At 44.7% G+C, this 16,885-nt stretch overlaps 1 protein-coding gene across 4 annotated transcripts in view; it reads right to left on the reverse strand.

The window, feature by feature from the left end:
- ARHGEF18 (Rho/Rac guanine nucleotide exchange factor 18) overlaps positions 1–16,885 on the reverse strand; it is a 300,861-nt gene that overhangs the window by 262,896 nt on the left and 21,080 nt on the right. For all 4 annotated transcript variants that reach the window (XM_078669619.1, XM_078669618.1, XM_078669617.1 and 1 more), the window contains exons 3-5: positions 15,148–15,343; positions 10,694–10,805; positions 627–684 (exon numbers count right to left, since the gene is read on the reverse strand). In XM_078669619.1, coding sequence (XP_078525745.1) covers positions 627–684; positions 10,694–10,805; positions 15,148–15,343 — 366 coding nt within the window. The remainder of the gene's footprint in view (positions 1–626; positions 685–10,693; positions 10,806–15,147; positions 15,344–16,885) is intronic.

The following is a 16,885-nucleotide window of genomic DNA, read 5'->3' on the forward strand; positions in this document are numbered from 1 at the left end:
AATTCAGGGATATTTTTGTAAAGCATACTTATATTTAGGTCAGGCAATATTTTTGTTATCGATAAAATGACATAGAACCGTAATCATGAGTTATTTGAACAATCCCGAAAATCCATTGCATCCTAATTAACTGGTTTAGAAGTATTACATGGTGAATATAAGTGTGCAAAGCAACCAGCAGGTATGTACATGAGATTATCTACTAGGTGTAGACCACAATCATTTTTTAGACTTGTGTTTATCCACAGCAGCTGACTACTTCTAATGTTCCAGTCAGAACTCAAATGGAAACCAGGCCTATTGGCTTTCACAACACTTGTTTACTTGTGGCGCATTTTGTTCCTAATCCCTTCTGTAGGGAGCTGAAGCATGTTTACATCTAACTTTAACTTGCTCGTCAATAAGAGAGATTCACTAAGGGTTTTCAGTTCTGTGAATCATCTAGTTAAGGCGGTTTTTCGTGCCCTTGGGTGCTTACCACTCAAGACTTACTAATCCCATATGTTAATGATTTTGTCTTTTCTCAGTAGCACTTTTTGTTTCTAGCATTTAGGAAATGTTACGATAAAATATCAGTTTGAGTCGTTTTAGGAAAGTCTCCATGAGTAGTTCAGTTTTTCGCTTACACGTGATGTGGTTCTACGTGATCCGGCTCAGCCTTTTCCAAGGGTGAGGTCTCAGCGCCTGAAAAAAGCAAAACATTTTTTTTTTTTTTTTTTTTAGTTCAGTAAATTTTATTGATATTTTACAAAAATGCAAATTTATTGCATTATAAAAAACAAAGCAAGTAGGGGTATTGCTCAATAAATAATAATAATCCACATTTGTAAAGCGCACAATCACCCGTAAGGGTCTCTAGGCGCTGGGGGCCGTCGGGAAGATTAAGCAAGCTATTGCCCAGAGTCACATGGTGCTGGGCTAACCTGCCGCCGGAGCCGGGGATCGAACCCTGATCCCCAGATTCCAGCGTCAGTCGCCCTGGCCGCGGCGCCACACCTCTTCCCTAAATAGTCATCAGAATAAACACCTACTGATATGGTAGCTCTATAACACCAAAGCTAGGAATAAAAACAGGATCGCAGATGACAAGCCTGGTATGAAATCAGTCAACTACCAAAATAACAACTGCTGATTGATAAGTACATGTATTGACATTTATGAAGTTTACTTACAACGATGATGAGAACAACAGTGAAAAGTTGCTCCGCCACCAAGCAAAAATAATCGTTAAAGACACTCTGGGTCTGATTACAAGTCTGGCGACCTCGGACCGCCAGTCTCATGGTGGCGGTCGAGCCACCGCCACCCTGGCGGTCTGACCACCCCATTACAAGTTGGGCAGTCCAACCGCCCTGGGACCGCCGCCAGGGAACAAGCCAGAGGACTGCTGTTCCCTGGAGTTTGCATGGCAGTCAGGAGGCCGCAAAATGCTTGGTGGGACCGCCACGGTCCGCTAAGCATATTACGAGTTTCCTCTCCTCAAAGGTTTACATTAAGGTTCATCATTCATGTAAACCCCGGAGGAGAGGAAACAACAGGATCCCTACAGGGCCTCCTGTGCCTCCTACACTTGTGGATGCACTCAGAGGGGCATAGAATTTGCCCCCCTGTGTTCATGCATAAAAGTTCCGGCACGGCATGGAACCTAGTGAGGCGTTCCCATTGACGTGCCTTTTCTCAAAGGCACCGCTGTCTTTGAATGAGCCACCGTCCTGGGATCGCCAGGCCGCGCCGCCCACCAGACTACTTAAAAGTTGTAATCTGGCGGGCGACCTTACACCGCCATGCCACAGTTCCGCCAAAAGTCGTAATCAGGCCCTATGTGTTCTTCATAAATAATGCTCCTGGTTTTCAGTTTTTTTTACTGATTTTTACAGATAATTACAGACTGAAAGTCACCTATTTCCTGTCTGTTTTTTTTTTTAAATAGGGATACGAAAAGAACAAAGGGCCACATGTAAAAAAAAATTTCAGCTTTCGCCCCTTTGCGAACGCAAAAAATGTTTTTCACATGGAACAAACCCTATTTTGCGATTTGGTAACCTGTTACCGGATCACAAGATAGGTTGGCAATTCAAGATTTGGAAGCGGCGTGTTTAGGACGTCCCTTCCAAACACCGAATCATAACAGTATGTATGAATGTTTTGTGACCATGAATGCAGTCGCAAAACATTCACAATTTACCACCAACTTCAAGCTCTTCAAAAAATGAAAGGTAAGCTTTTCCTTTTTCATTTTGTAGAGCATCCCGTTTTCCTTCAATTGATTTTAGCGATTATTAATGAGGTAGGTCGATTTGTGACCCCCTAGGAATCGCTAAATGAAACTTTTGGAGTTTCATACATTTGTAAGAATATATGACGTTACAACGCAAACAATTACAACGCATGCTTTTACAATGCGTTTTTTACATCGCAACTACCATTACATCGCATGAATTTACAACGCATGCCATTACAAAGCATTTTTAAAAACTACCATTACAACGCATAATACTTTTAGGACAACAGTAGGTAAGTGTCAGATAATGTAGGGGTAAAAATGACTATTCCCACTCCAGTGAGTGCAACAGTAGGGAAAGTGTTGGATAGTGTAGGGGTAAAAATGACTATTCCCATGTACCCCAAAACAAAAAAATCTCTATTACTTACCTAATAATGTGTTGTAACGGCATGCGTTGTAATGGTACGAGTTCTAATGGCATTCGTTCTAATGGCATGCATTGTAATGGCATGTGATGTGAAGGCAGTTGCGTTGTAACAGCTGCGTTGTAAAAGCAGTGTGATGTAATGAATGCATTGTAATGGATGATTTCCCATTGTAATAGCGATTACCTAATTGTGATTCCCTGAAAATCGCAATTAGGTATTTGCTATTAGAAATGTTGATACATGTAGCCTATAGGTTTTCTTTCGGACGATTCTCAGTACTGTCAATCATGAGGACTAGGTCAAGAGCTATGCAGATTGTCAGGTAGGGGAGTTAAAAAAAAACAGATTTCATAATGAGGCTTAAATAATTGCAGCAGTGAGGCTTTCTAAGCTGTTCTACAGTGCAAATGGTTTCAAATGACTGTATTGTACAGTAAATTACTACAATTCATTGGGTATTTAACCATGAGTAAACATTTGTTGGTTAAATAAATGTGGAAATATACTATTTGTAGTTTAATTTTTTACACTAAACACAAAATAAATATGGATAAAATAAGGTAAAATTAACAAAAAATAAATATGCATCCATACAGATAAAATGAGCAAATAAATATGGATAAATACAGACAAAATGAGCCGAAAATAAATATGGATAAATACAGATATTTATATTGTGGAGAAGTGTGGCTCAATGGTTAGAGCGGCAGACCCTGATGCAGAGGTCTAGCCCGGGACCAGGGTTCAATTCCCCGCCTCGGCAGGTCTTGGGATAGAAATTCCACGGACCTGATAATTCTCGCCTCGGTGCCTATTCCAATCATGGAGTCCCACTCTGCAACTCTGGGCAATAGCTTGCTTAATCTCCACAACGGCCCCCACAACGCTAAGGATGCCTGGCCTCCACCTTGGGGGTGCCCAGGAGTAGACACCTCACAGGGAAAGCCAGGATGGGTTCCACAGCGGTATTCGTACAAGCGCCTTGAGACCCTTGCGGGTGAGTAGTGCGCTATACAAGTATCAATTTACAGATAAAATGAGCCGAAAATAAATATGGATAAATACAGATAAAATGAGCAAAAAACAAATATGCATAAATACAGATAAAATGAGCAAAAAATAAATATGCATAAATACAGATAAAATGGGCAAACACATATGGATAAATACAGATAAAAAAGCCAAAAATAAATATGGATAAATACAGATAAAATGAGCAGAAAATAAATATGGATGAACATAGACAGAAAATATCTTGAAACTGGGAGTCCTATTCCTAAAACAGCAGCGCTAGAAAATACAAGGTCCAACCACTTCCAAGCAACAACGCGAGAAATGAACAGCACCGAATACATGCAATCGCACAACCTACAGACCAGTGATTGAGCATAAACCGTCCTGCAAGAAGGCACGACAACAGCAACAGTCCAGGAACATAAACATCAGCTTATAGCATATACAAAGGATCAAGGACATATAAACAAGAGAATAGGAAAGACATAAAACAGCAACGCACAGAAAGCAATGGAGCAACATAGACAACCGTGCGGGGAGACACAAATCATCTCTATACACAGGAGAAACAGCAGTGCAGGAACCAGCTGATCTAGAATGTATTCACATTCATTTTTGTCGTTGAAATTTTTATTTCTGCGCACACTCTATTGGAACTGCTGTACATAGGGTGTACACCAGGTGATACGTAGACCTGTGTAGGTGACTGAAACTCTGAATGAGATGGAGGCGAGGCTGAGTGGGCGGTGAGAGAGTATCAGGGCCATATTTGACGCTAAAGGAAACTGAACAGATGAAGGACTGTACCACTTAGGCACACGGAGAATAACCATAGACGCTGGCACTGGAGAGGCAATGAAGTGTACAGTGGAATTGCCCATACTGGACAGGACTGGATGTCGATTATGTGACCGAGCCTTGAATAAGTCTAAGCTGGGCGAAACACATGTCGGCTGCCCCTGTTTTTTCTAAGAACCTTTCATTGTAGAAAAAACAAAGGAAGACGATGAAAGATATGTAACTCCGAATATTTCTCTTGCTCTACGTGCAGTGGTGTGCATCTTGATTGCTGTAATTTCAAAGTTTTGGTTACAATGGATGATCACATAGGGAAGTGTGTACATTTTTAGGTCTCGCCTAGCGTTAGCAGTGCGCATGCGCTGCACTCGCCATGCCAGGGCTTCTTGGAATCAATACGGTTCCAGAAGTCGTGTGTCCGCTCCGCCTGCAATTTTCAGTGGCGTGCGTCGGGTTTTGTCACTAATACTGAACATACTTCGTTGATTGCACCAGAGGGCTTTTATTCCCTCCTGGTTGCCACCCTGGCCTCTTTAGGCCATGCTTACCGGGATTAGATCTTTTACTTGAGGCGGGAGACAGTGTCTCTTAATTAGCCGCTAAGCACTTGTTTTTGGTATTACTGCATTTATCTTTAACAATGGCTGACGCGCCTTTCATTTCTCTGGCGCGGCTTGTTTCTTTGCCATTCAGCTCCAAGTGCGAGCGAAATGCTTTCACTTTCGCGCTTACTGAAGCTTCCCCAGCAGTCCACTAGTGAAACACTTCTCCGGACACCGTGCTTCATTTTTTTCAAAGCTCGTGTTTTGTTTGCTTAATTTTATCGTTTTTTGATTTATGTCTGATGCGTGTTTCTTATGTCTGCTGTCTCATGCATTTAATCACAATGTTTCACATGTCTCTTTATCTGTGTGTCTATTCTGACTTCTGTTTATATCTGCAGTCTGTCTCACCTACGATCTATCTTTTGTCCACTTTTACTCCCCTCTTCCACTGGTTCTGTGCCACACTCTGTCCTTTTCTCCACTGTCACTCCCCTCTGCCACTGGTTCCCCATCACGCCCTGTCCTTTTCTCCGGATGCGCTACTCGTCTCTTCAGCTCCCCGCCCCCTCCATTCAGCCTGCCTTGCAGTGTCCAGCCTGGGTGGATGACCCCTAGCCCCCCCATCTTGAACTAGCACCGAAGTCATTAAGCACCGCTTTGTCTTCCATCGAAACTGTGAAGTTTCTTTAGGGTGGGGTCGGAGGGAGTCTGTAAACAAAATGCACAGAAACACCCTCCCAAAGAGCCTCCCCCTCCACACACAACGCTACCCTATTTTCAGACACTTCAAGCTCCCAGCTCTGGGGAGCTGCCCCCTGTAGCGCTTCCTGTGCTCTTCCTACACCTCTCCCCCGCACCAGCCCAGCACCCCACACACACCTTCTCTCCGCCCATCCCTGGAAGACAAGGGTCTGATTCCGCAAAAGAACACAGGTGAGCTGTGGGAGGTGAATGTGAGAAGTCCGGAGGGCAGAGAGGAGGTAAACGGAGAGAGAGGGAGTAAAGGGAGAGTAAGAGAGGCGGACAGTCATCACTGTGGTACGTTGTAATTAGTTCTACCCATGTGTGATTGTGGAGTGTACATGTAGAGTAACTTGGTTGTCAGTCTTCGTTACATTGTAGCCATCAACTGGAAAAAAACGTACTTCCATCATCCCGGGAGGGGGGGGTTGCGAAGGCTAGGCAGCAAAGGCGCACAGGAGGTGGCCGTCCAGTAGTAGCAGTAAGGGTAGAGTACAGTACTGGGGACAGCGGAGGAGAGTGCAGTGTGGGGCACAGCGGGTGAGAGTGCGGTATTGGGCATAGTGAGTGAGAGTGCAGTGTAGGGCACAGCGGGTGGGAGTGCAGTGTGCGGCACAGCGGGAAATAGTTCAGTGTGGAGCACGGTGGTGATAGTTTAGTGTGGGCCACATCGGGTGATAATTCGGTGTGGGGCACATCGGGTGAGAGTTCAGTGTGGAGCACAGCGGGTGAGAGTGCGGTATTGGGCACAGCGGGTGAGAGTGCAGTGTGGGGGCACAGCGGGTAATTGCTGTCTTTTTAAAATACCTCATCTACTCAAACTGCATTATGTCGCTGACGTATAGGTGCAAGCATGTTGCATTGATCTTCGTGTATGCAAATTGATGGTGACTCTCGGCGAGGGGCAGATTAATACTATGGATAATGTGTTGCATGGCTAAATACTTATAGGGTCCCAAAGGCGAGACCTATTGGCTAAGCCAATGCTTGTTATCCACTGTTACCTATCCGTGTGATTCATTAATGGAACAAAACATTCCTTTATACTGCAGTTTATACATGGAGATTGGACCACGCCTACCGTAAGATCATGCAACGGCAATTTTGGTGGCAGAGGCATAAACCCTACAGGTGAAAAGCAGTTACTACTGAAGGATTTTTGAGGTATTTTAGTGTGTGGTGTTGCAAGAGATCTGCATAGAGGGTGTTCTAGTAGCAGGGCAATAGAAGACTGCATTATTTAACTATTGAAGCAAAAGTGTTTTGAGCCTGGTGAAGCTTGGGATCACACAAGGCGGGAGCTGGTGCGGTGGGAGTCTGTGCAAGATTGGGTGGAGGAGTAAGGCCATGATTCTTGCCCATTAAGACCAGCCTGTTCTGCCGGTCATGGGGAAGAGGAATGTGGTATTCCATAAGGGAGTGGGCGGCAAATGATTTGTAAGGCGGGAGAGTGGAAGACCGTGAAGGAGTCTATTGCAACTGTCTATTTATCTAACGGCAAGGAGGTTGATGTTGGGTTTAGTTGAGTTAAGTGGAAGGTGAGGCAGGGTTGACTTTTGCAGATGTTGGAAGCTGGACTTCAGCAAAGGGATTCTACAAGGAAAGAGCCTCATCAAACTGGAAAAGGCATAGTTGCATAGCAACAGGGGGAAATTGTTTAACAAGAGAAAGCTCAGTATTTTTTTGCTTTGATCATCAGGCAGAAGGCGGCCTACAACAGCGAGTTCGCCACTCAAGCTTGGTGGGAGTTGGTCTAGCCTTAGAAAAGAGATGAAGGCGGACTAACATCAGTGGAATGGGGAAAGTGGTAGGCACAGAACAGAATGAAAGTGCCAAAAAAGGTGACACGGAGGATGGAGAATAGCGCCAGGGAGTAGATGTCTGGACGGAGGAGCCACCCAAAAGACTGGCAGCAAAAACACAGGATTAAGCTGTTCCTCGAAAAAGTGTTTTGGGTCATATTTCTTGGGAGAATTTAGGCTCAAGATAGCGATGAGAGAGGATAGGTGGCTCTGTGGATGCTCAGGATGTGGTATATTACTTAAGGCCTGATTTAGAGTTTGGCAGATACCAAAGAAACTGAGTGTCCATCCACTATATGTAGAGTCAGGCAGGCCGTCAAGTTTCCGATGGCAGTGCCCCAGCTGGCTTTGCAAGCGGAAATCCTACACGACAGCCCAGCAGCTTTGAGGCCATGCAAATTGTCTGCCCCCTTTACAGCAGATGTGTGACATATTTATTTCTGTTCAGTACCGCAGGGAAAGCCTACTGGTCCAGAACAGGTAGGAATAAAAATGGCTGCATACTCTGGAAGAAAACTCTCGGATGTCAGGGTCACTAGTACTCAGTTCTTCAAAAGCAAAGTCCAGTTTTTTTGGGTTTTTTGTTGTTTTTTTTTTAATAGAGTTTTATATAGCACGAACTTGACCCGAATCGGGTATCAGAGCTCTTTACATAGCACCAGTTGCATTACATTAGGACACATTCATGTTTTGTTAGGCACGGGGAGATTAAGTGATTTGCCCAGAATCACAGGATGTTCAGCATCATTGCCGAGACTCGAACCCAGTTCCTCAGGTTCGAGGTCTGCCACCCTAGCTGTAAAACCAAAACGTTTGCTCAATGGCGACATGAAATATGGCATGGAGCTCTCCACATAGTCGGCGGAAGCCTCTTAATATGGTAGGAGCTAATTTGGCCAGGGAGGCATAGGTAATCTCTGCCACCATGCCAAAATCTTTTTGTAAGAGATGGGTGTTACAGATACTACTCAGATCTTGTAGGAGTTAAATGCTCAGTTAAATTTTTCTAAGCACAGTTACCGAACAAGCAAAATTGATTTTTATTTCATATTCATACACAGAACAGTCGGTCATTGTGACCACCAACCAGGGGGTTGGAGTACATTTCTTGGCTTCGGATTCGCTTGACTTGTTCTTTTTCGTGGAAGCGGACCCTGGCACGCGACTCCCGTAGCAGCGCGTTCCAGCTCCTTGGATTGACCTTCACTAACTCTCTGCACGTCAAAGCGTTAAGTTGAAGGAACTGGCTGTCTCTTCCAGTTTTTTTTACCTTCTTTGATGTCCTGTCAGTGTTCCGCTGATTATTTATTTAAAACGTTTTATATATCGCGAACTTGACCCTCGCGGGTATCAGAGCGCTTTACAATACTCAAGACAAACTGTAGAAAAACAACACCAAAAAATGGGGCTGGGAGCATCATGTGTCCACACTGTGGGACACTTGAGTTGAGTCCAAAGACTTGTTGAGGTGTGGGGGGAGCTGGACTACTGAGGTGCTTCAACTGGAGATTGCTAGAGTCCATCTCTGGACAACCCCGCTAGGACAGAAGAGGACTGTATAAAGTCTACATTCACTGCTAAAAACTTCAACTTATGTTAATGTCTAAAGGAAGTTCTTCTTAAACCCCACAGATGTTTGTTTCTGCCCCACACTTTAGCAATACCCGTTTGCCTCTAATCTGCCATCCGCCTTATGGTTATCGAACGAGTGCCCACTCAATTTACGGAGGGATCTCTCCCGTCTTCCTGATCTCCACATTTAAGAACCTCTGTGTATGTGGTGCTGGGTGTCGCAGAGCTCAAAGTGTGTGATATCGTGGAGAAGTGTGGCTCAATCGTTAGAGCGGCAGACCCTGATGCAGAGGTCTGGCCCCGGACCAGGGTTAAAATCCCGCCTCGCGGGTCTTGGGCTCAACTTCCTCGGACCTGATAATTCTCGCCTCGGTGCCTATTCCAATCATGGAGTCCCACTCTGCAACTCTGGGCAATAGCTTGCTTAATCTCCACAACGGCCCCAACAACGCTAGGATGCCTGGCTTCACCTTGGGGGTGCCCAGGAGTGGGCACTTCACAGGGAAAGGCCAGGAAGGGTTCCACAGCGGTATTCATACAAGCGCCAAGATGCTTCATGGGTGATTCATGCGCTATACAAGTACCACTACATTTACATTTATGCTGTTTAGATATCTTTCAAAGAGTAAAAAACATGAAATAAATGCATCAATGAGCTTCATCTTTTAGGATGTGATTCACAAATGGTCCCCACACTCGGGCGGATTCTCCGTAATGAGAATTCCAATTGCGGAGATTCCGCTTCAAATGGGGTGACTCCCCCACGACTGCAGAACCTCTGCCGGGAGTTCGGAGGCCCTTTGCCACACAGGTCCTCAGTTTCATTCAAAGAGATCTGAGAGTAAGTGAATCCGGACAGAGTAGACTAGATTAGATTAGATCCAGAGTTAAGTTTATGCCTTCAGTGTTTACTTTCAGAATCTGTTCCACCTCACATGGTATTTTTATGCCAAGGTATGCACGTTGTTTTGTCTCCTGTTGCAACAGCCACGTGTCATACTTTTTTATGCACCAGTTTTGATAGAAGCATTAGGTGAATTTATTCCAGTTGATTTTGTAACCCAAGAAGTAGCCAAAACTGTTCACCGAGTTAAGTAACTCTGCGGTGGGCTTCCTGAGTGAAGATAATGTTACAAGCATATCTTCTGCAAATATCAAATGCTACTATTAGTCTGGAACCATCTTGACTCCAAGGATGCTTGACTGGTCTGGACGGTGATTGCTACAGGCTCTGAGGATAAGTTAAACAATCAGGGGGACAGAGGGCATTGTCCAGGGAGGGGGTTTTGGAATCAACTTCTCTAGACCCGTGACCACTGTCCACCCTCCCACACCTCAGAGGAGCCTTGGAAACACACGTGTTCTCCTGACAAATCAAACCATGGTCACGTCATCGGCCTAAGTACAACCACGTGTAACATTGAATAAGAGGGCCGTGGGCACGCCACACGCATAATAAGTAAACACGTATTGGCAGTGAGTATGGACACCAGTGACGATGCAGCTTCCTTTGCAGAACAGCTGTTATAAAAATACTAAACTGAAATACAGTAGTAAAATGTCACTAACCTTCTGTCACAGGGCAGGAAGAGCCCAAGTTATGAGACAGTCTCTGGGTGCAAATCTTATCCAGGGTGGCGGGGACCGACTTCGACCTCAGCCGTTTTCCAGTGTCATAGTCCTAACAATAAGAAAACCCACAGAGTCAGAAGACAGATGGAAATTGTTTGAGAATTCAGACAAAGAGAAACTGCAGTCTGGCTGGGGCGTATGCAACGTACATATATTTGAACCAGTTAAGGTACATTTTATGGGTAATTTTATACTTTTCTTAGATATGTTCAATTGATGTAGCTGAATAGCTAATTCTCATTGGTTAATGCCATGGAGTTTCCTGACCAATCCAATAGTCACTCTTAAGGAAGATGCTTGACAGGTGTAGGAATCTCAATTGTAAAGAACATGAGCATAAGGTCCTGACTTATAGACCAGAAATTACCAGCATTGTGATCAGGTTCAGTCAAGTACCTCAAAATAACCACTTGAGCAGCTTCCTCTGCACCTACTGCTTGAAACAATCAATTTCATTGGTCAAGCCCAACGGATTAAGCAAAGAACCAAATGATTGGCTACCAGAGAGTGACAATATTTACAGATCACCACACCACCTCAACACCTTGCAAGACATCAAAAACTGGATACCGTCCACTTCCAAACATTGAACACTGACAAAATAAATCGTGGGCCCACCCTCCAAACAGATCTACACCCTTAGCTGGAGCTTCTTTACTAGGAAAACGTGCAAGCCAGCATCCATTGCATTCCTCACCAACAGCAACCTTGAGAAGCTTGAAAAAGATACACCGCCACAGCAACTTTGAGAAGCTTGAAAATATGCATCGTCATAGCAACCTTGAGACGTTGACAAAGATGCATCACCATAGCAACCTTGAGAGGCTTGACAAAGATGCATCACCACCGCAACCTTGAGAGGCTTGACAAAGATGCATCACCACAGCAACCTTGAGAGGCTTGACAAAGATGCATTACCACAGCAACTTCGAGAAGCTTGACAAAGATGCATCTTCATAGCAACCTTGAGAAGCTTGACAAAGATGCACCGTCATAGCAACCTTGAGAAGTTGACAAAGATGCATCGCCACAGCAACCTTGAGAAGCTTGACAAAGATGAATCGTCATAGCAACCTTGAGAAGTTGACAAAGATGCATCGCCACAGCAACCTTGAGAAGCTTGACAAAGATGCATCACCACAGCAACCTTGAGAAGATTGACAAAGATGCATTGCCACAGCAACCTTGAGAAGCTTGACAAAGATGCATCGCCACAGCAACCTTGAGAAGCTTGACAAAGATGCATCGCAACAGCAACTTCAAGTAGCTTGACAAAGATGCATCTTCATAGCAACCATGAGAAGTTGACAAAGATGCATCGCCACAGCAACCTTGAGAAGCTTGACAAAGATGGATCGCCATTGCAACCTTGAGAAGTTGACAAAGATGCATCACAACAGAAACCTTGAGAAGATTGACAAAGATGCATTGCCACAGCAACCTTGAGAAGCTTGACAAAGATGCATCGCCACAGCAACCTTGAGAAGCTTGACAAAGATGCATCGCAACAGCAACTTCAAGTAGCTTGACAAAGATGCATCTTCATAGCAACCATGAGAAGTTGACAAAGATGCATCGCCACAGCAACCTTGAGAAGCTTGACAAAGATGGATCGCCATTGCAACCTTGAGAAGTTGACAAAGATGCATCACAACAGAAACTTCGAGAACCTTGACAAAGATGCATCTTCATAGCAACCTTTAGAAGCTTGACAAAGATGCATCGCCACAGCAACCTTGAGAAGCTTGACAAAGATGCATCACCACAGCAACCTTGAGAAGCTTGACAAAGATGCATCACCACAGCAACCTTGAGAAGATTGACAAAGATGCATTGCCACAGCAACCTTGAGAAGCTTGACAAAGATGCATCGCCACAGCAACCTTGAGAAGCTTGACAAAGATGCATCGCAACAGCAACTTCAAGTAGCTTGACAAAGATGCATCTTCATAGCAACCATGAGAAGTTGACAAAGATGCATCGCCACAGCAACCTTGAGAAGCTTGACAAAGATGGATCGCCATTGCAACCTTGAGAAGTTGACAAAGATGCATCACAACAGAAACTTCGAGAACCTTGACAAAGATGCATCTTCATAGCAACCTTTAGAAGCTTGACAAAGATGCATCGCCACAGCAACCTTGAGAAGCTTGACAAAGATGCATCGTCATAGCAATCTTGAGAAGTTGACAAAGATGCATCGCCACAGCAACCTTGAGAAGCTTGACAAAGATGAATCGTCATAGCAACCGTGAGAAGTTGACAAAGATGCATCGCCACAGCAACCTTGAGAAGCTTGACAAAGATGCATCGCCACAGCAACCTTGAGAAGCTTGACAAAGATGCATCACAACAACAACTTTGAGAAGCTTGACAAAGATGGATCGCCATTGCAACCTTGAGAAGTTGACAAAGATCCATCACCACAGCAACTTTGAGATGCTTGACAAAGATGCATCGACACAGCAACCTTGAGAAGCTTGACAAAGATGCATCGCCACAGCAACCTTGAGAAGCTTGACAAAGATGCATCACCACAGCAACCTTGAGAAGCTTGACAAAGATGCATCGCCACGGCAACCTTGAGAAGCTTGACAAAGATGCATCGCCACAGCAACCTTGAGAAGCTTGACAAAGATGCATCGCCACAGCAACCTTGAGAAGCTTGACAAAGATGCATCACCACAGCAACTTTGAGATGCTTGACAAAGATGCATCGACACAGCAACCTTGAGAAGCTTGACAAAGATGCATCGACACAGCAACCTTGAGAAGCTTTACAAAGATACATCACCACAGCAACCTTGAGAAGCTTGACAAAGATGCATCACCACAGCAACTTTGAGATGCTTGACAAAGATGTATCGACACAGCAACCTTGAGAAGCTTGACAAAGATGCATCACCACAGCAACCTTGAGAAGCTTGACAAAGATGCATAACCAGAGCAACTTTGAGAAGCTTGACAAGGATGCATTACCATTGCAACCGTGAGAAGTTGACAAAGATGCATCACCACAGCAACCTTGAGAAGCTTGACAAAGATGCATCACAACTGCAACTTTGAGAATCTTGACAAAGATGCATCGCCATTGCAACCTTGAGAAGTTGACAAAGATGCATCGTCATAGCAACCTTGAGAAGTTGACAAAGATGCATCACCACAGCAACCTTGACAAAGATGAATCACCACAGCAACCTTGACACAGATGCATCGCCACAGCAACCTTGAGGAGCATTACAAAGATGTATCACCACAGCAAACTTGACAAACATGGCAAAGATGCACTACCACAACAACCTTAAGGAATCTTGACAAAGATGCATCATCACAGCACCCTTGGGAAGTTGACAAAGATGCATTGCCACAGCAACCTTGAGAAGCTCAAAAAAGAAGCACCACCACAGAAACCTTGAGAAGCTTGACAAAGATGCATCACCACCAGTGGCGTAGCGAAAGATGAAGGGGCCCCTCTGCAAAGTACATGAAGGGGGCCCCCTCCCTGGCCCACCACCTAGCACTTTTGCTGAGGGGGAGCCAGGAGCTTGGGGTCCCCTGCATCGCATTGGGGCTGCAGGGGCTTATGTTACGCCAGTGAACACCGCAACACCCTTGAGAAGCTTGACAAAGATGCATCACCACAGCAACCTTGAGAAGCTTGACAAAGATGCATCGCCACAGCAACCTTGAGAATCTTGACAAATAAGCATCGGCACAGCAACCTTGAGAAGCTTGACAAAGATGCATAGCCACAGCAACCTTGAGAAGCTTGACAAAGATGCATCGCCACAGCAACCTTGAGAAGCTTGACAAATAAGCATCGGCACAGCAACCTTGAGAAGCTTGACAAGGATGCACCGACACAGCAACCTTGAGAAGCTTGACAAAGATGCATCACCACAGCAGCCTTGAGAAGCTTGACAAAGATGCATCGCCACAGCAACCTCGAGAAGCTTGACAAAGATGCATCGCCACAGCAACCTCGAGAAGCTTGAAAAATAAGCACCGACACAGCAACCTTGAGAAGCTTGACAAAGATGCATCACCACAGCAGCCTTGAGAAGCTTGACAAAGTTGCACAGCAAGCAAATTAACTCAAATCACCAACTACCAGCAAACCCATATCTGTAAAAGAAAGACAAATTATGGCTGCTTCCTCCAACTAGACCATGGGATCCCACCTCCTACAAGCACACACAAGTTAATTTCTCTGCCCCCTAAATATTTGTTCAATACCACTTTAAGATGGGTGATCAGTGCAAAAAAGGAACTGTTCACTTTCAACAAATTCTGCAGCCTCTTAAACGCCTTGACGGATCTTTGGGGCCTGTGAAGTAGCCAGTCTCTAACCCCCAACATATAATGAACTGAGTAAAATGAAATGAACCTGCCTTATCCTCCCGGTCGGTGCCGCATTCACACAATGCCAGATCCCTTGTCCCAGCGTTGGAGTCTCCGCTTCCAGCCATAGTGCCCTGGGTCCAAGCTACGAGTCCTCCTGCCGGCAGGTTCAAAGACTGACTTGGGGACATGCTGGCCATGCTGTCGTAATCCAAATCCTCAATCTCCAAGGCGTCGAGGCTGAGCCTGGGGAGGGAAGGGGTGCACTTGTTAGAGCAAAAACATCCAAATACCTGAGCCTTCTGGTCCAGTTCAGAAATCTCTGGCTACGGTCTACCTACATCGTATTGCGTGCTGTATATAGCATTATGATAAGACCAGATCCGTTACATCGACCCAATGTCTACATTCAAGGAATGTACAGTAAGGCGTAATAAATGAATGTAGCTAATGGTGTTCGGTAGAAGACGTGGAGATAAAAAAAAGTAATATACTTACTATAATGATGTTTAATGGTACGCAATGTAGAAGATGCAGAGTGATTATAGGCTGACCCCGATATAGTGTCATACAACCATGGCTACACAAATTCAGTGGAGAAATTTGGGGAATGTAGCCATGGCAAGAGGTGTTTATGTTCAGAACTTTTTCTCAAGTGCTCATGAGTGTTTCTTCTAATTTCCTTCCATCAGCCTAGTGTCTCCTGATGTCACTATCATTGCCTCCATCTTCAGTTATCCCTCTGTGATCGTCAAAAGCTGTGGCCCAATGCACTATGCCGCTTGCAGCTAAGTTGGTATTTGGTGGTGCAAAAGTACTGTTTTAGGTGGGTAAAGTCATTTTTGTATGTCCGAAATGTGATTTTACATTTGCAAATGGATTTATTCATAATTACTCACATAAAAATTTACAATAGCAGGGTGCATGAGAAAATCTTTGCTGCACAAGATGATTTAAAAGGTAGGGGAAGATGGAAAAACTGGTGAATTTGCAGGTATTCAAAAACTTTTACGCAGCATATCCCAATCTTGATCCTGCCAGAGACCTAGGGCATTATATGGTATGCTTTACTCCATTCCACTAGAGCAGCCTATAGATGTACTCCACTGCACTGTCAGTCAGCTGTAGGTCAAAGGTTACCACTGGTAGAGCCAGCAGCGCTATGGCGGATCACCCGTAGTGAAGTAGAGCAGTGCAACAGCAAGTACTCCTTTCAAGGGCAAGAGTAAGTCCCTAGCAAAGGTGGAGGGGGAACAGCAGGCCTCCTTTTTGAGTAAAAAGTGAGGAAATCCAAATGTAGTGAACTTATGCAAGTGGGGGCAATCAAGCAAACATTAAAACATGTTCACAAATACAAACTCTTTTAACTCGAGGTAACTTCCTAGAATTGAATGATTGTGGAGAGGTGCACCACTGGGTTGTCTTTTCCAAATGATATAAACGGACAAGAATTCCTTTGTATTAAATTCCTTTATTTTAACGGCATCATAAAACAGGCTCCAGCCAACGCGTTTCGTTCAATAAGAATTGAACTTCATCAGGGCTTAAATAGTCCACAAATGGTAGACAGCCCAGTAACTGGGTGTCAGATATGGTAGGCAAGTACAAGTACACTGACGAACACACTATAACACCTGTGGTCCATGTGTGGGAACCAGTATCAGTTAAATTAAGAACTGAAAACATATCATGATGGGGCTTTCCAAGTATGGGCCCGGCATCAGTACTTCAGATCCGTGCGTGCGGCGACCTTTCTCCAGACCGGTTCTTTACTGTACTTGTACTTAC

This window comes from Lissotriton helveticus, chromosome 12 (genome assembly GCF_964261635.1).
Source record: "Lissotriton helveticus chromosome 12, aLisHel1.1, whole genome shotgun sequence".
NCBI classification, from domain to species: domain Eukaryota; kingdom Metazoa; phylum Chordata; class Amphibia; order Caudata; family Salamandridae; genus Lissotriton; species Lissotriton helveticus.